This window comes from Neomonachus schauinslandi, chromosome 9, assembly GCF_002201575.2.
Source record: "Neomonachus schauinslandi chromosome 9, ASM220157v2, whole genome shotgun sequence".
In the NCBI taxonomy this organism is placed as follows: domain Eukaryota; kingdom Metazoa; phylum Chordata; class Mammalia; order Carnivora; family Phocidae; genus Neomonachus; species Neomonachus schauinslandi.
The window spans coordinates 84,488,196-84,509,640 of NC_058411.1; the positions used below are offsets into that span (position 1 = coordinate 84,488,196).

The 21,445-nt window shown below is 48.5% G+C and overlaps 1 protein-coding gene across 4 annotated transcripts in view; it reads right to left on the reverse strand.

The window, feature by feature from the left end:
- FRMD5 (FERM domain containing 5) overlaps positions 1–21,445 on the reverse strand; it is a 310,444-nt gene that overhangs the window by 31,804 nt on the left and 257,195 nt on the right. For 3 of the 4 annotated variants that reach the window (XM_021695368.1, XM_021695370.1, XM_021695371.1), the window contains exons 2-5: positions 13,481–13,585; positions 8,834–8,876; positions 8,538–8,616; positions 1,438–1,535 (exon numbers count right to left, since the gene is read on the reverse strand). In XM_021695368.1, coding sequence (XP_021551043.1) covers positions 1,438–1,535; positions 8,538–8,616; positions 8,834–8,876; positions 13,481–13,585 — 325 coding nt within the window. Of the gene's footprint in view, positions 1–1,437; positions 1,536–8,537; positions 8,617–8,833; positions 8,877–13,480; positions 13,586–21,445 lie in introns of those variants that run through there. The other variant, XM_021695372.1, reaches the window with a different exon arrangement.

Below are 21,445 nucleotides of genomic sequence, written 5' to 3' on the forward strand. Positions count from 1 at the left end.
TGCGGAGAGTGTGCTCGGCAGAGGGTGCGCTCCGCAAAGCAAGTCACACCCCAGCCCTCCACACAGGATGTGCTGCACAGGGAACATCATGCATATGTTAGGAGGAAGTATGTTAAAAAGTGTCAGCTGCTTTGGGGTTGTCTTTTCTCCTTCCTTAGTGAGAGCCACAACCGGCGCCCAGGGAAATCTTGAGGGAGGAGTAAATATTAAGAGGAAAATGTGCCCTCCTCACAGCTGAATATTGTACTTGTGCGCAAATCTATTCATTGTGTCCTCCAGATTACTTGGGAATTTCTATCGTTTAGTAAGAGACTAAAAGCTTTCCTGGGCCTATAGTCCAGAGTGACCTTGAGCCATGAAGTCATTTATTATGATTTTATTTAGGAAGCTCCAAGTGGAAAACATCAGTATTGGATGTCAATTATTTCTTCAAAAGAAAAAAAAAAAAAGAAAAATTCAATATGGTTGTCAGGGTAAATCTGATAGAAAGACTGGAATTTAAAATCTCACTTAGGACCAAGTTCTCCTTTAAAAATGAAGGGGGCCTCTTTGGGTACCTTTGAGTTGGCAGGCACCTTCTAGACTTGCTTTTTAAAAACAGGAGTCTCAGAAGTCAAAGTTGCAATGTGTGGACTTGCACATTCTTACTGCAGCTATGATATTTCTCTTAGCAGAATAACTGTAGTTTCTCATTGGCAAGCATTTTTCAGGTTCTCTTCACAAAGTAGCTTCCTGGAGTTCACAGATTTCCAATTAAGAGTTCAGATTCTTTGATGGAAACTGTGATTTTAGTGCTGTGGTCTCGAACAATCTGGTGACAGTTTCAGACCTAAGGACTAAGAGAAGTCTTGGAAGTGGCACTTAGGAGCCCCTGCACTTCACGGAAGGAGAAGGCATCACATACATGAAGAGTGCATACCTTTCCCGCTGTTTTGCACACACCAAAAAAAAAAAAAAAAAAAAAGCCAGTCGGCATCAGCTGGATACAGAGTCAACCCTGCCTTATTAGGATGGATGCTAGGAAATGTGTCTGTTACTTGTAAGCATTCCAACTTTGACCACTTTGAATGGAAAGATCTCTGAAAGGGACACCAAAATTCCAAGATACTTCATACCTTTGAGATTTGCATGAAAGGCTAGGAAAAAATTGATTCAGATGACTCTCCAGAGTCTCAGTAACTCTATCAACCAAGGGTAGAGGAAACCCCAGAGAGAGTCACAATGATCTGAAGGCACTGGCAGAAAGACCTTAAGCACAGTGTAGGGTTGAGTGGTTGGAGCTTTCTGGACCTAGGGAGTCTAGGCAAAGCCCTCCCATTCAGACTCTGCTTCAAGTTAGATACTGTTTAAACCCAAGAAGTAGTCATCTGTGGTAACTGAAATAATATAATCAGTATTTAGCATGAAAAGCAAATTCATCTTGTCAAAAGTCATTACCTTGAAGGATGTAAGCTGCTAACAAGGCAGCATCTGATGTTTTACAGAGGAGGCGGCCATGGTAGAGATCCCTTTTGATCTGTAGGAAGACTAAGTACCTGGAGAGAAAACAGAGGCAGGAACTAGAAAGGATTTCTCTGATGGCTTTAAAGACATAAGGATAGAATATAAGCCTATCAAAATTCTCATCAGGGCACTTTTTTACTGCATTAAAACAAACTTAAAATGTACCACAGAACAAATGGATTTTCCATTTTCCTGAAGACTTACAAGTACTTTGCCCCAAACTGATTTGGGGTTCAATTCAAAACAACCTGTCAGTTTCCTTCAGTAGCTCAAAACAGAATTGGTGCTTCCTGGCAAAAGCACTGTGCCCCACTCCAGTGCTGGCTTTTGGAAGGAGCCAGCCCCGGCCCATTCGGTGCTGAGAAAGAAACCTGCATCAGCAGAGAGGGGCCAACTGGGCCCCTCTCTGCCGTGGATTCTGGCCGGTGTTTCTTCCTAAGAAGCGGAACGGCGGGTGAGGGAACCAGCCCAAGGCCGAGTTCCTCCTCTGCTTACAAGACAACCTGCCCGTGTGTGGAACAGCCTTTGATTATTGGCAGAGCTCAGCTGGACCTTTCAGGATCTGAATAAGCTGTAAGAAGGGGCACCAGTGTAGGAAGCACAGCAACTTGTGGCTGGTGTTTCTTCAAACAGAGAAAGCTCTCACCTCAGATGGAAGCAGGACGGCAAGAATAACAGCTAACAGTAGCTGATATGTAGTGAGCACTTCCTATCTGCCAGTCCAGGTCTTATGCACTTTACATGCACTATCTCATCTAATTCTCACCTAATACTTTGAAATAGGTACTATCATCCCCTCCCCCCTTTTTTTTAAACCATACATGTTTTGTTCATTGAAGGTGCTGGGAATACAGAAGGGAACAAAACAGAATCCCCACTCTTACGGAGCTTACATTCCAGTGGGGAGAGACAGACGACAAAACAAGCTTCATGTTTTGTTCATTGAAGGTGGTAACTAATGAGTCGCTGTTGTTGGACATGAGAATATGCCCCACATGACTCATAGCATCCCTAGACCTCTTCTCAAAATTTAGATGGATCTACCAAATCTACTCGTCTTCACTCTGCTTCCCACAGTAAAATGCCACATCTCGGTATAGGAGAGTGGGAAGGAGGGAGGGAGGCAAAGCCCGGAAGAGGAGGGAGGGGGAGAGTGCTTCTTTGCCTCTCACTGCTCCAGCTCCCACCTTCCCCAGGCTTTGGCAGGATGTGGAAGCAAACCTTTTGTCCTTTACTCACTGATCATTCCCTGGGTCTGAGTTCATATATCACTCCTTCTGTACCTCTCTGTGTCCACAATTCAGGGACAGCACATACCTGACTAAAGGATATATTTGAAAGGGACAACTAGGCTCTGGGCAGTGATTCTCAATGTCGCAGTGAGAACATCCCCTGGGGGGAGCACATCAGAATCTGTGTGTGTCTCCTGGGTTTGAAAAAGCCTTGCTGGAGCTTCTGATTTGCTCCCTTCCCACCCAGGGGGGACGTGCTCCTCCTGACACTGAGAACCATTGTCTTTATGAGGCATCTTTATTTATTTTTTTAAGATTTTATTTATTTGACAGAGAGAGCACAAGCAGGGAGAGTGGTAGGGAGAGGGAGAGGGAGAAGCAGGTTCCCTGCTGAGCAGGGAGCCTGATGCGGGGCTCGATCCCAGAACCCTGGGATCATGCCTTGAGCTGAAGGCAGACACTTAACTGAATGAGCCACCCAGGCGCCCCATGAGGCATCTTTATTGATGGGTGCATGGTGGGTGCCTCTAGTGAGCTAGAAAGGTACAGGCTTTCCACTGCTGAGTGGGGTTTCTTTAGACTTCTGGAGGTAGGATAGCTATAGGGGGTCAAGGGTAAGACCACAGGAACAGTGTCAGGCAATGGAACAGCAGTTGAAGGGAGTAGGGAAAGGGGGGGGGGGCAAGTCAATATCCTAAAAACAAAGCACAGCTTTCGAAGACAAGAAGTGAGCTCATGAAAGAATCGACCATTAGCTTCAGGGGACAGAGCTGTACTAGGGGTCCCCCTCCCTTTTCTGCCACAGGGGCTTTCATCAAGCTTCATGTTTTGTTCATTGAAGGTGGTAACTAATGAGTCGCTGTTGTTGGACATGAGAATATGCCCCACATGACTCATAGAATCCCTAGACCTCTTCTCAAGAGAACATGGCATATTCTCCCCTGCCACACATGGGCCTAAGGAAGACTATCTTGTTGCCTGAGACACCGCTACTTGGGCCACTTTGTTACAAGGGAAGAGATCAGCCTGCTGGGGCCACCCAGCCCAGCCAACTCCTGATGAGCAGGCTAGTTGGGTTACCCCATCTCAGAACCTCAGAATAGGAGTTAAAGAGCCTAATTCTCTCATACGTGAGGAAATAGAAGGCCAAACATGTAGAGCGACTTGTCTGAGGTGATACAGTGATCAGAATCAAGGAAGTCCTCCTGACTCAGGGCCTGATGCTTTTTCTACCTCCCTGGTAATTCAGTTAGTTATTAGAGAGGGGGGTCCTAAAGGAAGTCAAGAGAACTCTGTCATCAAAGAGAAATTCTCATTAGAACCAAACAAATCAGACCAGAATTAAGACAACAAGCTTATTCCTTAGGACACTTCTTGAGTAAACTTCGCCAATCTCTTCCTGGCCTCATCTCCATTTTTGCTTTAATGCCAGTGTTGTCCTAAATTAATGGAAGTGCAAATTGGGACTATCCAAAGGCAGAGTAAGTGAAAACCTAAAAAGACAGCCAAGGAAAACCTGTCTTTCTGTGACATGTACATCTCTTCAAGGTATTGGCTCTGGCACTGTGTTTTCTGGGATCAGAGGGGGTGGAGATGAATCTACAGATGGCTCCAGAATTAAAGGTTCTGACCTCTGGAGAGAACTGGCATCTCCTGAAGAGCTTCTCCAAAGAGTTCTCACTTTGGCCCTGACTTTCCTTCATCAGATTCTTTGTCCCTGGCTTCCTCTATAATCCTATAATCATCTCCTTGCAGTCAGAGATGCTTTTTTTTTTTTTAAATTTACCTTTAATATTCTAGGGAGCCTGTACATCTTGTGCCTAGCTCACTTACTCACCCTTCCTCCCACCCATCATCCATCCATCCATCCATCCATCCATCCATCCATCCAGTTCTGAGCACTTACATGTGCCAAGCACTGCCACGAGTGCTGGGAATACGGAAGGAAACAAAACAGAATCCCCACTCTTATGGAGCTTACATTCCAGTGGGGAGAGACAGATGACAAAACAGTAACAAAACAAAATAATAATGATTTACTGAATGCATGTTGTGAGCCACCCACTGTACTGTTGTTTGCTGGTTGGTTGGTTTTAACTAGGCTCCATGCCCAATGTGGGGTTCAGACTCATGACCCTGAGATCAAGAGTCACACGCCACACTGACTGAGCCAGCCAGGTGCCCCCACACTATACAGGTTAATGCGCACCCTCACATGCAGTCCTCATGACGACTCTGGGAGGTGGCTACTGCGTTTCCTTCCTGCTTCATGGATGAGGACATGACTGATTGGAGAGACTGTTGCTTGCCTTGTCTCACAGCTAGTTAAAGGACAACCTGGAATTTGAACCCAGTTCTCTTCGATGCGTTAGTCTGGGGTCGGCAAACTATGACCTGCCACCAAAGTTTCCAGTGAAATACAACATTTTATTGGAATGCAGCCATTCTCATTCATTTAGGTATCGTCTCTGGCTGCATTCGCACTGCAAAGGCAGAACTGAGTAGTTGTGACAGAGACCATATGGTGCACAAAGTCTAAAATACTTACTCTCTGGCCTTTTATAGAAAACGCTTCCCAGGCCATCTTAGCCTAAGGTAGGCTCAAGTGGTGTTCATCGAAGGAATTTATGACCTATAAACTCCATTCATTCTCGAATATATCCCGTCATTCGATTAATACTTTTTGTGAGCGCCCCCACTCAAACGTGTCAGGCAGTTTGTTTCCTTAGAAGGAGGTGCCATTTGCACTCAGTTTGCTTCTACTATTTAACCTTGCCACAGAGTTCATACACCTGCGGTCCCTGTTAAACGCTAAATCTGGTGCCTAATCCCCATTTTCTCTGCCTTGTCTCTAGCTCAGACAAGAAAATCTATTTATTACTTTAAAAAATGACAAAAGAGATTAATCAGGATTTGGCAACTAAATTTATCATCTGGGAAGAGTCCAAGAGATAAATTGAAGCACAGTTCTTTACTCCCTATTTCATCCCCTCCTCTCAGCCTGGCTTTATGGGAATAGCTGAGACAGCATTGAAATTTAGGACCAGTATTGCTAGGAAAAAGCACACTGACAGCTAAATTAGTTTGGCAGGAAGGTGGCATGGAGGGCTCTAAGCCAGGAATGAATTACAGGTATTGAGTGAGGCTGGGGCAGGTACCCACTCTCTCAAGATCAGTAGGGACGTGAATGAGGAGAAAGACTCGGCTAATTCCAAGGCCTTCACAGAATGCCTCAGAGGGGGAGGCACGAAGACTCCATATCAGGCCCAGGCACCCTGTGCTTCACACTCCCAACAACGCTTGGAAAATGCATTCTAGGGAAGGCAGGCTGGTGAGGTGGAGAGCAAGGGGAGAACAGTCGAGGATGCTCAGCACGGATGTGCGCGGAAGGGGGAGAAGCTCACACCCTTGTCAGTGCCTTTGAAGCCTGCTGACCTGGAGAGAGGCCTGGCCATGGCCCTCATGCTGTGCCACCAGGACTTGGATGACTGGTCACCTGGGATGGCTTTTTCTCTGAGTCCTCAAAAACTAGCTGCTTAAGTGGTAGGACTCTAGCTGGTCGGGGAAAAGGACCGAGGAGGAGTGGGGAGTCTCAGAAAAGAAGCGCCTTTAACCTCAACAAAGGAGAGAAGCCACAGCTAACTGTACCTGTGCCCTGTGCGGAGCCCTTGGGGGTCCATGGACCACGTAATCCATCTGGCAGCCTCTGCTCAGGGAAAGGCTTGCCGGGGGTGGGGGGGAGGGGGCAGAGTGTATCACGAAGTACAAGACCCTAGTGTAGGGGTCAGTTCTCCCAACAATTCCATGCGGGAGCTGTTACTCTTCCTCATTTTATAAATAAGGGATCTGAAGGTCAGACAGGTTAAATATCTTGGGTCCAAGGCCCAAGCTGAGAAGTGACAGAAATAGGATCTGAGTTTCCAGGTCTATGCTGCTTTTTGAGTAGGATAGTCTGTCCATTAGTATTATGGAGGAACATCTGATTTAGAAAATTGTATTGTTAAGAGCTCCAAAGGGCCAAGATAACCATATATTTTTGCCCTTTAATCAAATCAGAAGGCCATGTGTCTGCCGTGCTCTCACTGGCCGCTCACTGAGTTGTTAGAATCATCCCTGTCATCCTCACTGTTGGTTGCATGAGGTGGAGACCAGGAGATCCTGAGGTGTGGTGTTAGGAGGCAAGGTGCCAGGTTCTCAAGAAAGAGGTGTTAAGTTTGCCCAGACACGTGGACAGGAGTGTGGCCTTCTGGGTCTGCCTTGGTATCACCACCTCTTTTGGCAGGGAAGCAGGTTGGGGGGAGAGGGACAGGTTCAGAGTGAGGCAAATGCTCTGAAGGTCCTGAGCAGGGCGGGCTCGTGCTCCTAAAACTACAGGATTGCTCCTGTACTTGGATAAGCAAAGTGGGAGCCACATCCACTTCCGTGTGGATGAACAGAACCTGCCGTTCCCATGCCCGGTAAGGAGCATGAATGCCCTCCCTGGCCTCAGTGCTTCAAAGTTGGTGCATGTAGACCTCCCTGAGCATCCCGAAGAAACAACCTTCCTCATCCTCCCGACTGCACTGCAAGATCCCCCCCAGCCTCCACTGGGACCCACGTGAGAAGCCACTTCTCTCCGTCCCACTTCTTTGCTTCCTTTGCACTACTTAGCCCTGTTTCCTGCCCTCTTACTCTCCCCATTTCCTCATTTTCCTTCTCAGAAAAACTTTAGCTCCTTTTATCTGACATAAAACCAGTGGCACGCTCTTCGGAACAGGAAGTGAATGTAAGTCCATATTCCTTCTTCCTCCCTTCTTCCCTCCTCTTTCCTTTCTTTGGAATTCTCCCAAGCAGTTCAGGATCTGGAAGTAGATGGCAAAGACTTACAGGACAGAGTCTCTATAACTGGCCACGGCCTCATCCCGGTCTCTGCGGTCTCCAGGGTTTTTGGGGGAGGCGGAGAGCCAACAGAGCTCTCTCTCTTCCTCAGCTCTAGGGTTCCCTGGCATCATCTCTTGCTCTAGGGCCCCGCCCTCTCAGAGATAACACCAACATTCTGCTCATGTCCAAATTAGATATTTCTAATATAAAAATTAAGGATGCCTGGTACAGAGCATTGCTGAGTCTCTGAGGCAAGACTTTCAGAGTGAATTTGGCTCATATATACAAAACCCTGGTGAAGCTTTGAAGCGCCTATTCTTTGACCCTCTTGTAGGATGATGTGGGCACAGAAGTTCCTTCTCATCCTCACGTGGTGCTAGATGAGATAGGATTCATTCCGTGCAGCTGTGTGCCTGCCACAGAACACGGTCCCCACAAGGAAGCGTTCATCACAGGCCAGATCCGTCGGCACACTGGAGTTTATCCACTTGGATTTAAAATCTTCAGTGTTTCCCGGCTTATTTTGCAGTGTCCTGCTTTGGCATTTCCCGAGGACGTTAGGACACTGGAGTCTATTTCAAGCAACATCCCCCTCCCCCAACAAAAGCAACCCACCCTCTCCAAAAACATCCATGGTGGCCACAGCCTTGGTAAAAGAAAAAAATGCTTTTGATTAAGTAATGACTCCAGGTCTCCTTATAGATGGCTAGTTTACGTGAAGTATTCACACTTCTCGAAGGAAAGCAGCTCACTCTGTTCCAGTTCCATTGAGGGGGTGAGCAAAGAAAGCATGTGGAAATGAAATACAGAAGAAGTAAGGTTATATTTAGGAAGATTCCTTCCTTATAAGAGTGAGAAGCTTCCAAAATAGAGGATCGGAGAGGCTCCAGTCCCTCTTTCCTCTCCAACAAGTCTCAGTGGCTGAGGGAAGTTCAGCCTTACCTGGTTATCTCTTCTTTCAGGGCAGCAGGATCTGCGGGGTAAAACTTCACGCGGAAACACATGGTGAATGGAGGCTGGGCTGCAGAGACAGAGATGTGCCCGTCTCAGGAAAGACCCTTCCCAGAGGATGACCGGGCTTCCCTCCCCACTGGGATGCATCATAAGAAAGTCCTCACAGGTATAGGGCAAACTTATATAGGAACGGTGGGCAATGACCAAGACTTACTAAACGCGGGAGGTTTCATCCCACCCTCCCCAGGGGTGAGGCTCCCCACCTTTTCATGAAGTATACTTACATCTCAATTGCTTCACCACAGACTTTGTAAACTCCAACCAATGCTGAAACAGAGAACACAGAACAAGAAAACCCGAATGAAAAGCACTGTCAACTCTAACTTGTTTTACCCAATTTAAATAACTGGACAGATTGTAGCCCAGGGTGAAAGCAGCCCAAAGCTTGTGATATGTAGGCTTGGAGAGCAGAGAGTGATAGGAGTTTTGGAAGTAAGCTCCCCATGGAACCAGCTGTGAAGGGGGAAAAGTTCCAGCTTCAGATGCCATTTCTGGGCTTCCCTGGCAATGCTGCCTTCCAAAGTAGGGTGCCAGGGTTCTGAGCCGTATTTCTGGCATACCGGTAGGCACAAGCGAATGCACGTATGTGTAATGGGGACAAAGCCCTGCCTGTCTTGAGCAGGGAGACGCTGACATTAGTGGATTGTGTGTGTTTGTGTTATGTGCCAGCTATTTTTTTTTTTTTGGCAGGGGTGGGCAGTGGGGACAGAGGCTATTGGTCGTGGCTCTAGAAAGTATTAACAGGTGGAATTTCATCAATGGTGAGAAGGCAGGGATGGCTGGTGCATCCTCCATCTTTGTTTGAGTAGCATATTGCCAACCCTTGTGTTAGGGCATACATACTCAGATTCCTTGGCATCCAGGGATGTTTAAAGTCTCAGGCTCATAAGATAACTAACCACAACTAATGTGTAGGATCGTATCGTTTTTCCCTTGGATTTTCGTAGAGGCAGGATATAGTAGCAATACATTTTTTTCCCCCATGGTACTTATGTTTGCGGGAAGGAAGCAATGAGATCATTCTATAACTGTTTCCCAGTTCTACATGAATGCTTTATAAAATGCATTATTGATGTTTGTTGCTTTTATGCTAATCAATAAATTTGACAGTTTGCAGAAAGCTACAATGGCTGTTACTTGGGATTTGATTATCTGGAAGTAGACTGAAACCATTAGCCATAAGCTCTGTGAAGGCAGAAAACTGTCAGCCGCCGGTGCCCTGAAGAGTGTTCAAGATACAGCTACCAAACGAAGGAAGCGGGTCCATGCTGGGTCCACATCTCCCTCTTTTCTGGCTACTTCCATTTAGAGCAACATCTTGGCAGAACCTTCCCTCTGGCAGGAAAGCAGCCAGGGTCGTGCAGACAGCATCCTGGCCTCCCGTGGTTCCTAGCTCTCACCTTCTGGGCTGGGCTGTGGGTCACACAGTTAATGGACCCACTAAGAGCCAGTTCCTCCGTCAGCTCCACATGGATAATCTGGGCTGACATTCTGCTCTCTTGCTTCCTCTGATCTGAGTTCCCACGAGGCTGGCAACTCATTATAGCCACTCAATGTGGTTAAGAGGTCCTTCTCACATTACACGGCCCACCGCGGCTTGGCTTCATGGGGAAGCAAAGGCAAGAGATGAAATTGCACGGGAACAAGTGGGGTTCGAGGCTGAGCCTGTGAAGGTGGAGGAGGCCCGTCTGATTGGAGCACGTCGGAATTGTGTCCAGCTAGGAGAACACAGCGAGTGTCTGGGGCTCAGAATGCCCCCAGGCATCTGAGGGATGGATTAAAATAAATAAACAATGGAAGATGGAAACTACAAGGGAAGACCGTGAGATGCGTTCTCAGCAGAAGGCAGGTGGAGCTGAATGACAAAAAGCCTATTCCCCTCTGCCAGGGCTGAAGAGGACTTCAGTCTGCACTGTAGTGAAAGGCTGTTGGAGACAGCGCCGGGTGGGGCGGGGGAGGTGAAAGCCGTCACAGCTTGTCCAGGAGATTTTAAGGGTCTGGTACAGAAATCAAGAGAAATCAGGATCCCCAAAAGAGAGTGATGGCCAGAGTTACCCTTTGCAGCGGTCTGGCTAAATCTGGGTCCCACAATCACTAGCAAACTGATAACAGGAGACTGGGGAGGAAGGGTCAGGAGAAGAGAAAAGAAGGTTCAGAGAGGACAGTTTCCACCCGTATCTGGGTCATTGGGCCAATGTGGCACGATCTGGAGCCTCTGGTGGCTGGAAAGGGTGCCTCCAGTCTGAAAGGAGAGTCTGAGAGCAGGCTGAGGCCCTGGACCTGAGCCAGCAACAGGCTCCCCCCTGTGGGTCCCCCAGGAGGGACCAGGAGCGTTCCCAGACCCCACGGGCACCTGTGCAGGCAGTGAGGGGGTGGATGTGAGCTTGGGTTCTGGTGCCCCAGGGTAGGTGGTTTATTTTAGGACCTCACAACCTAAGGGAGCGAGGAGCTTACCCCCTCCATTCTCTACCACGAGTCACCCGATCTAGGGTGACAATTTCCCCACAACTCTCAAGCACTTTTCCAAGCCTCTCTGCTCTCCTTAACCCCTCAGCACAGTCACAGAACTTCAGAAACTGTCAGGTATGAATTCAGCTGGAACCTTAGAACCCACACAGAGCCTGGCATCAGACAGCTCCGAGCTGGAGATTGGCAGTGCCATATGCCTTGGGCAAGTCACTACTTAACCTGACATTTTATTTCCTCAGCCAGAGAATGGCTATTTGACTTGTGGATACTCGGCTTATTTGTATAAGGATTAAAGAACATGTGGGAAGCTCTTAGCTTCATGCCTGATAGAACTCAGGGCTCAACATACATGGGCTGAAAGGCCTGGGTTATGTGCTCAGTGCAGAGCCCAGCACACAGTAGCCGCTCCATACAGGTTTATTTCCCCGTTTCTCCATTTCTTTATATTTCTCTGTCTCCTCCTGCTTTTGATCTTTATCCCCTCCATGTACTCTCTTATTCTTCTTAAGCACATTTTGACCTAACTAGAAAATAATGAGGATATGTTTTGTTTCTTTTTCTTCATAAGCCACTCTCTTCAGGAGATGAAGAGAACTTGGGGTAACCTGCCTTCCCTCTTAAGAAGAAAACAGCTCAGACCAAAAAAATAAACAACAAGAAACCCCCTGGTAAAAACAGTCCATCATTTTATAGTGAATGGACACCTATAGCATGTGAGGACATGTAGCTTCCTGGTATCATGGCCCTTTCGAGGTTCTAGAGCTAAGGACAGTATTTACGTCAAGACTGTGGAGACTTCATAGGGCAAGGGGCTGACCTTACTTCCTAAACAGTGGTGATGCTCAAAATTCTGCTGAGCCAAGAGGACCAGAATATGTCAGTGAAGGGAGCAGGGCTTTTCAAAAGAAAGGGATACAGTCCTATGGATTCTTTCTTTATAAGCTAAAGTGTTCAGCAGAAAACTCTAAATGTGACCTGGAGACACAGTGGCTCAGAGCATCAAAGAACAAAACAGCACTTGACTCTGGCATGCTGAGTCATCCATTCATTCATTACCTGTGGTCCTGGGCATTGCTAGGGGACTGTGCCTTCAGGGGCTCTGAGGCCCCCAGTGACAACAGAGATGGAACCCATGTTTGGAGCTGTGAAGAAAATCAGTGAACCCATGGAAGGGGGACCCTCTGGGATTTGTGCTGATAATATCTTTGGAGGATAGCAGACCAGAGTGGGGGGTGGGCAGGGGTATAGGGAAGGGAGACACAGGCCCGAATGCTTCTGCATGTTTTCCCACTTCAGTGGGGGCACCAGAGAATACATCCCCACAGAAAGGAAAGGGCTGATGAAAAGAAGTTCTAGAAAGTGCAGATGTCTGCTAGTGGAGCAGCTGGGCAAGTGGAGGGGGAAATTTTTGGCATCATACACCATGAACTCACCCACTCATCACTCCTTCAGCAAATATTTACTGAACGTCCACTACATTCTAGGCCCTGTGCTCGTTCTGTGGGATGTAGTGCTGAATGAGAGAAAGTGCATGCACTCATGGAACTTCCATTTTTGCCCGGAACACAGGTAATCCAACAGGCAACCATAGCATGGCATAGAAAGTGCTACAAGAGGGGTAGCACAGGGCCTGTGGGGCACACAGGAGGGACCCCTCGTTCACAGTGGGGGTGGGGGAAGAATCCCTGGAAGAAGTGCAAGTCCAAGCTGAGACATTACACGTGAGAAGGAGTCAGCCAGAAGCAAAGCGTGGAGTGCGGAGAGGGGAGGAAAGGGAGAAGAGATGTTCTGGGCAGCGGGGCTGTACAGGCGGAGGCTATGGGAAGAGAGAAGGATGGCATCTGGAGAGCCACAGCAGGGAGGAGACAGGTCAGGGGAGGCTGGGGCCTGGGGGTGACGGACCTGTTCTCATCTCCGTCCGGAATGAGCCCCGTGTCCGTGGAGCAGAACGAGAACTGAAGCATTTGCAAGGTGCTCAGGGGCCCATGTCAGTTCGGCTCCATCTCTGTCCTGCGCAAACTGGTGGAAGGTGGGGCCCTTCCGAGCTGGAACTGTGTGGCTCAGCTCAGTCACTAGAGAGCGGGCAGGAGAGGCTCAGCCTGTGACCTGTGCTCGAAGACAGTAACACCAGCCCCGCTGCCCTGCCGCCAACCGGGCAGCTTTGGGCAGATCATGTCAGCCCTCTAGGCTGCCAATCTCAGCATCTGCGAATGGCGGGCCACACTCGCTGAGCTCTGCCAAGGTGGCTACGTGATCTGAAGAGGTGACGCCCAAATGCGGGGCCCGGGGGGCCACTCATCCCTGAGGCTAAACTCAAGACTATGAGTGGCAGTCCAAGGACTCAGGCTACTGACCAGCCCTCAGGAGGTCAGTGAATATTTGCGCTTCAAATATTGACTTACCCGCTGCTTGTCTGGGTCCACAAAGCGGATCCCAAAGTAGTCTTTCTCAAGAAGGTTCAGGTGGTGGCAAAGAAGGTCAAACAGGTACTGGCCCTTGGCATCTCTCTGCAAAGAAAGCAAGCTCCATGGAGAAACGATAGGGCTTCTTCAGTGTAACTTCGTTTTGATTGTCATTAAAAACCATTCAGGGGCGCCTGGCCGGCTCAGTCGGTAGAGCATGAGACTCTTGACCTCAGGGTCATGTGTTCAAGCCCCACATTGGGCCTAGAGGTTACTTAAAAAAAATCGTCTAGAAGTTGGATGAGGATATGAAAAGGGCACATGTCTGTAACTGTGTCCTCCATATTGTGATGCATTAGACAGTCTCTCAAGTTCCAAGGCTTTTTGCACCTGGAAGGAGCCCAAGAATCCTTCAGTCCAAAGATGTCACAGAAGTCACAGGAGAGTCGGGTAAGCCCAGTTGCAATCTCAAATGCATGAAGCTTTCCTGAACTTGCGGGAGCGGGGCAAGTCAGCGTGGGATACACTGAGTCCAGCTGGTCCTGCCTCTGACATAGATCCTGAATCCACCTTCTTGTCTCCAACCCCATTACCCATGGTCAAGCCACCACCATCTCTCAACAGCCTCTCTCCACATAGCAAACACGGTGACCACAATTTAGACATGGGACCTTTTTTTGCTGAATATGTAACACAGGCATACTAATATATTCGAACGTACAAAAGGATACACTATGAAGGGTAGGTCTCCCTTCCATCCTGGTCACCCTGTGCCTCAGTTCCCCTCCCCAGAAGCAACCCATGACCAGCTCCTTGTGTATTCTTAATGTGGGATTTTATACACGGGCGAGCCCATATACATATATAGCACTTTTTAAAATATAGTGGCAGCATATTTTATGCTGTATCCTATTTCTTGTGTTTTTTTTTTTTCTCCTACCAAGGGTATCTTGCGAATTCTTCTCTGGCAGTACATATAGACATGCCTCACGGTTTTTAACTGCTACAGACCACTGGGATGAACCCACATGTACGTACCCGACTCCGTATTCGTGGAATTCGTTTCTTATCTGCTACTACAAACAATGTGGCAGTGAGCACACAGTGATCTTTAATTAGATTACCACTCTTGCTTAACACTGTCAGCGGCTCCCCATTGCTCTCAGAATGAAACCTAAACTCTGACCATGGCCTCCAAGGCTCTAACACCCTAGCTCAGGCCTCCTGTGAACTCCTCCTGAATCATTCTCCTCACTGCTCTCGCCACGTCTTCTCTCCCTGATGCTCCAAGGCCTTCCACCCCTGGGCCCCTGTATGCCCTCTGCCTGGACGGCCCTTCCTCCAGCTCTTCCCATGGCCACTCCTTCTCTCGAGGTCTCAGCTCAAATGTCCCCTCTGCAGAGGGGCCCCTCCCAATTATGATCTCATTTATCCTGTGTATTCCCTTCATGGGACTTACAACAATCTGTAATTACCCTGTTGATTTGTTTACTTGTTTATTTACTGTCTGCTCCCTTGCTAGGCTGTAGTTTTCATGAAGGCAGGAGCCCTCCCCCAGAACTTAGCATGGGGCCTGGCAGATGGCAGCTACGTCCTCAACAATTATTCACTGAATAAGTGAACAACCGAATGAACAGAAGGTAGAGGGTTGGCTAAAAGTTTTCATAAATTAGGAAATTAGGCCATTTCTAAACCTTTAACTTGTGTTGGTATCTGGGATGCGCTGGGAGGAGAATGACTTGCGGGAAAGTGTCAGAATATCTGGAGCTCCGCAACACAGCAATCTCGAGGCCTATCCCCAGTGGTCCCTGCAGCTCCGCGGAGACTATCATCTCTGGGGGGCCTGTGTCTCATTTTGCAACCAAAATCAAGGCTGACTTATAAAATCCGAAGTATCTCACCTGTGTGAAGGCCCAAGGGCCTGGTACTGCTCCAAGAATGGGCAGACCTCTCAGACCTCCACGAAAGGTTTACACCTCACCTCTTCCCCTTCTGCCAGCTCACCCTGTACTTTCCAAGGAGAACTAGGGCAGGATATCCAATCTCTCAGCAAATATCTTAAGAAGCTTATCCTTGCAGGATTGGAAGGATGAGTGAGTAGACAGCTCAAGTAAGGAAGGCAGCACCACTGGGCACCTCCCTTCCTCTTCTGCTGGCCCCACACTCCCTCTTAACACAATCCCAAGCAGCTGCCCCAATTCTTACACCCTTTGATCTCCCACCAGAAAGAGCTACTCTTGTTACGACTCACGCTGGGACTTCTGGGCAGTGGGTTATAAACCAGGTTTTGCGAAAGACTCCATCAACAACTGTCTTTTTGGGCAGGGACTGCTAACTCTTTCCCTACCAATACCCCAGAGTGTGGGAAGAGCTTAAACTTTTTTTTAAGGTTCTTCTGGGAGCAGAGGAAATGTTTCACTCCATCCCAAGCGGCATGTCCTGTACTATTCTCTCTCCCAGAGCAACTGGAATGGAATATTAAGAAGCAGTTGCATATTGTGAATATTTTTCTCTGAAAATTTTACTTTGCATCGAGGTGGCTACTTCATGGTGATCAGTTAGGGTGCGTTTTAATGGCTGACGTAGTTCACTTCCGTCCCTACAACAACCTTATTAGCAGGAGCCTGGGGTAGCCATGGGGAAAATGTGCCTCGTGTGATAGAAATCACAAGAACTTTTAATGAGAATCATGTCTGCCATAAAAATAACTCATTTGCAGGAGCGGGCAACTCGGATACATTCGTAGGGACCTTAGTTGGCGAGAACTTTATATTCAGTAGATCTAAACTCAGAGTTCTCCCACTTCACAGGAAGAAAAAACAAACATGGCTTTTTCTCTTCAGATAGTTACCAAAAAAAAAAAAAAATCCCATTATACTCCCCTTATATCAATAGAACAGGATCTTTTTTCTTGCTACTTTTTAGCATCTGATGAAACTCCTGCTCCCCACCACGAAGTCATAGTTCCCTCAGGTTCCATTTGCCGGTGGTAGATGCATGGTTTTGAGCTACAAGGCTCTTATGAAGACTAATGAAGAGAAGCATCTTCCTTTACTGTTTCTCTGAGGCTGGAGGGTGGGAGGTGAGGGGAACGGGGAGAGAGGCAGGAACAGAGTCCCTCCTTATGGCAGAAGTCCATCAAGTTTATTTTTTTTTAAAGATTTTTTAAAAAATTTATTCATTTGACAGAGATACAGAGAGAGAGAGAGAGAGCGAGCATGAGCAGGGGGAGAGGCAGAGGGAGAAGCAGGCTCCCCATGGAGCAGGGAGCCCGATGCGGGACTCGATCCCGGGACCCCAGGATCATGACCTGAGCCGAAGGCAGACACTTAACCATCTGAGCCACCCAGGCGCCCCTCCATCAAGTTTAAATTCCTGGCAGAAACACAAAGCAGCATCACTTCAGAGCACTGCCGGGGCACCTTTCACAGAGGGTTGCAACCTGCCCCTCTCTTGGAGCACTCACGCCAGGGGCTGGCGAAGTGGCCTCAGGCAGCCTTGGGGCAGGGAGTCACAGTCAGCTGAACCACCATGGTGGCCTCCCTACGAGAAGCCATTGGCAGGGGTAAGTATAGGAATTTTAAACTTCCTGGCCTTGTACTTTCAGATGCCAGCCAGCTGTGTCCTAGGATCCTCTTTCTGTGGTCTCCCTGTACTACATCTGGGGCTTTCTGGAATATTCTGTGGTCTCCAAGTCTTCTCTTTTGGTGGGATGGCAAAATCCAGTGAGTATGGTCTTCTCTTCCCTTTGCATACAGTTGCTCTGACACCACAAGCTGAACCGTGTGTTGTGTGCTGAATGTTGTGCCATTGATTACGCTGGGGAAACAAGCACTTGCATTGACAGGTGATTACTGTTTATCACAAAGTCAGGGCTCCAAGCCTGAGGATGTTTATCTTTAGGACAAGTGAGCTGCGGCAGAGCACCCAAATCCAGCTAAGCCTCTGAGGTTATTCTCTTGCCAAAGATATTACTGGGTCAACATAACTTACTAAGCATCCATTTAAAAAATCAATTTGTATTTTGTGAACCACAATAGTACCTATTTGAAAATAGTACCTAGTAGTATTTGAAAATAATAGTGCATATACAGGCAACCCGTTTACTCTCTCTGTATGGTGTGCAGAATGATGGATGAACTCCTTAGAATCATTCTGCAACTCTCAGGTTGGGAGCATTCATACTCTTGCTCCTCCCTGGAGCTCCAGGCTCTGGTTCTCTATTCTTCAGGGAAGAGACTGAGGCAGCAAGCAGTAAGCAAGTGTGGGCGAGTGACCTAAACTTATTCAAGGTTAATTGCATTTTCTGCCTCATAATCAATAACTTTGGACAGGAGAGCAGCTTTATTCTAACCCATTGTGGGGTCAATCCCAGGGACTCTGGCATAGTGCATCCTGATCAGAGGGGCTAACATGTAGAAAGACCCCCCCCTCATTAGGCCTCACCTCATTCAGTCAGCTTACCCGTGAGGTAGGCAGATTTTACGTGTAAACTACTTGAGTCTTGAAGAGGGCAAGAGCAATCACAACTTTCTCAGGCCCTGGGCTACGTGCTATTAAAGAGGAACCGGCCACGGTTTCCTGGGCCCTTAGAGAAGGCAGACGTGAGAGGGAGGGTAGTAGGCAGTGGTATCTGCAGTCCAAGAGCACAAGAGCCCAGGGGTGTCAGGAGGCCACGGCAAGGAGGGGATGCCTAGAAGAGAGGGCAAGAGCTGAACCAGTTGTCCTTAGGCACCCGACAGGGAAGGATGCGGCTGCAGGGGTGGGACGGCATCGCAGCCTCAGTTCTAGCTCAGCTTTATATTTAAATTTCGTACAGGCCAGAGAAAGACTGCTTTCTTTATCAGTGTCCTCTGAAGGCATGTGTGCGCCAGTGTCTGCCAGGTTCAGGAGCAGATGATGTGGAATGCTCCTGAACGTCACAGAGGGACGGCCACAGTAGCTCATCTTCTCAAGGCCATGGCATGAGTAAGCTGAGCCAGAAAGTGTGAATCAATTCCTGGGGTGCAGTCCTGCCCCTGTGTTCACACGCTACACCAGCCCAGCTTTCTGAGGGGAGGGAGGACAAGGGGCCCGCAGGGGCGGGGAGGGGCAGATTTCTTAACATCAGCACCTTCCATGCTCATTTGCATTTTTCTTTGAAGGGAAGGAATCCCTGCTGAGCTCCTGGCTCAGGAGTCCACTTTTCTTGCTTAGTCGTAAACCAACAGAATCTGTCCAGGAACTGCTGAGGCGGCAGCTAGAAGAGCCGCCAAGCTCACTCCGGGAGAAGACAGAGCAGCTCATTCCAGGGAGCAGTGCAGCCGGCCCGTTTTTGTGGCAGGTCACCCCAAATGCAGCAGACTCACAGGGGAGCCCAACCCACCATGCTCTTGGCTCCTCACTCTCAGAGGAGACGGACGCCAGAACTCGGTGGGTAGGCCCAAGGATGGGGCCCATGCAGGCGCTAGGGATCCAGGCCGAAGTGTCAGGAGCCATGCGACCAGGGGAGCCAGAGGGCCATGGGGTCCCTGGGGAGAGGCCAGGCCCCAAGTGGAGGGGAGTCAGAGTTCAGAAGGAGAGAAGAATGCTCACCCTGACTCCTGCAGCCACTGGCCTCACCTAGTTCTTAGTAAAGATAGCAACTTCCTGCCCCAACACCACCTCCCTCCATTTGACATGCAAACTGAGGGAGCTGGGGTGACTTTTATGATGCAAAGAGCTATCTGTAGGTTCAGATGCCAGGCATGGTGCCTCAGGGAGTCCTGTTGGCAGTCCTCGCTCGGGTCAGAGAACCGGCTTAGCTCAGCGCCACATGGTACGGCCTGCAGAGGATGCACACTCAGGGTGGGGAAAACACAGTCTGGAGCATGGAGGTCACTGTGTGCAAGCCAATGTCATGGGAGGGAGGACAAGTGCTCCGTCAGCACAGATGGCCAAACCAGACTCAACAAGATCAACTAAGACCCTCTGAGCAGAACCTTCAAACCTGCTGTTGTAGAGTCTGTAAGAGCAGGGCTAAGGGGAAGGCTAGACTTAGTGAGATATCAGCGGTGATTTTAGAGGCAAGGCGTCCTCATGCCTCTGCGGGTTCCTTGTGCCCAGTGAAGTTCCTGGGAAGGAAAACACTCTGAGCTGGGCCTGAAAAAAAAGCAAATTTGTCTCTCTCTCCCACAGGGAGGCCAGTCTTACAAGTCACGTGACCCTTAGAAGCATCACTGTTTCTTGCTATCGACTGAGTAAGTTTTGGTTGTACTTTTCCAGCTAGCGCCGAATATCTCTGTGGACTAGTCATGTCACAGCTGCAGAATTACTGAAAACTCAGCAAGGCTTGTTAGAAAAAACTCAGTACTTTGTATTTTTGTACTTTGTGAATCTCATATTCTCTCTTACACACACACCCCGTGCCTCTCATAACATGTTGCTTCAGATCACTTGTAAAGAAATCCCAGCATTTTGGGGCAAACAGACCTCTCCTTGCCCCCATCCCTAAAGACAGTTTAACAACTCATTTTATTGCCTCCCCACTCCTTCTCTTTTGCAAAGGGCAAATGCCCATGTTATTTGGCAAATCTGGGAATTTCTGGGGCTGTAGGGAGTGGCCTAGGTGGGCAGGGTCAGAAATATGGCAAGCTCAGCAATCTAACTGGTTCTTTTAGCCCTGTAGCTATTCTTTCAATTTCCCTCCCTCTCAGCAGAAAACTGTTTATTTGCCTCTACCAACAAACAGGACAGATTCTGAGTTGGACACAGCCCATAAAGGAAAGAGGCCAGGATTTCTGAGTCCTAGTGCAGTCTCCTTTGCAGCTGTCCTCTCAGGTCACTCATGTTCCCTAGAAGTTGAGATGGGGGCAAAGGGGACAGGGAGGGGAAGGGCTCTGGGAGGGAAGGTGGCGGAGGCCCTGGGGTTGAGCACCGGGCTTGGAGTCAGGGCCCTGCTCTGCCGCGTCTCAGCTTGTGACCTCAGACCTGTCCCCCGATCTCTCCGAACTTTCGTTTCTTTATCCAGAAAACAAGGTTAATAGTACATCTCCCAAAGGATGATTGTGAGGCTTAAAAACAAGAGACATAATATACATAAAAACCCTCTGTATTTTTCCTACCAAATTCCTCTGCTTCCTGGGACCTGTTCTTTCCTTAGGCTGAATGGATGTGAACATGACAATGTCTTAGCAATGATCCACCACACTCACTGAACAGAAACCAGTCCTCCCCGGAGAAGGACACTCAGGTGGGTTCTGGCTCTCCATCAGCCTGTGCAATGTACCCTGGCTGATGGGGATGGCCACCATTTTGGAAATCTGCCCCACAGGGCTCTCAAAGCGCGAATTTGTGTTTTCTCCATACCCCAAGGCCATTTTCTCAAGACTAGGCTGGAAGAAGAGTAGAAAATATCAAATATATGTCATCAACCCAAATCCTTCGGGGGCCTGACAGCTTCTACTCAGTGCCACAGAGACAAAGAGCATCTTATGACGTGCTCTGGACACGTTCCTAACACTTGGGAAGGAGGAGGTGAGTGCGGTGGGGGATGAGATACGACACTTATAGTGGGGAATAGCCACTATACCTTTTAATGCCTTGGCATCAATGAGAATAAAAAGCAAAAAGCAAAAAGCATTTGGCAAAATGTATTTCATTAAATTAACCCGGAGCCGCTCTCTCTCTCAACAAACATAACTGGTGCTCTCTGGTGTTAAAGTTAGGGGAGCTAACTGTTGTCTTAGACTCTTCCCTGGCACAATCCTCAGGTGACTGCCCAACTTGTTGACACAGAAAAAGGGAAGGATGGACAAGTAGAGCCCATAGCTCTCTGACCGGAGCCCCAAGTTCCCCGGAGCTCATTCAGCCACTCATAGCCCCTGGCATTCCCAGCTGGGAGAGACAGGGCATGCTCATTGCCTCTCTTGAGAAGGATGGACAGGGCCGCCCTTAGGCTGGAAAGTTCAAGTGCCCAGTTACCATTTACTTCCAATGGCTAAGGAG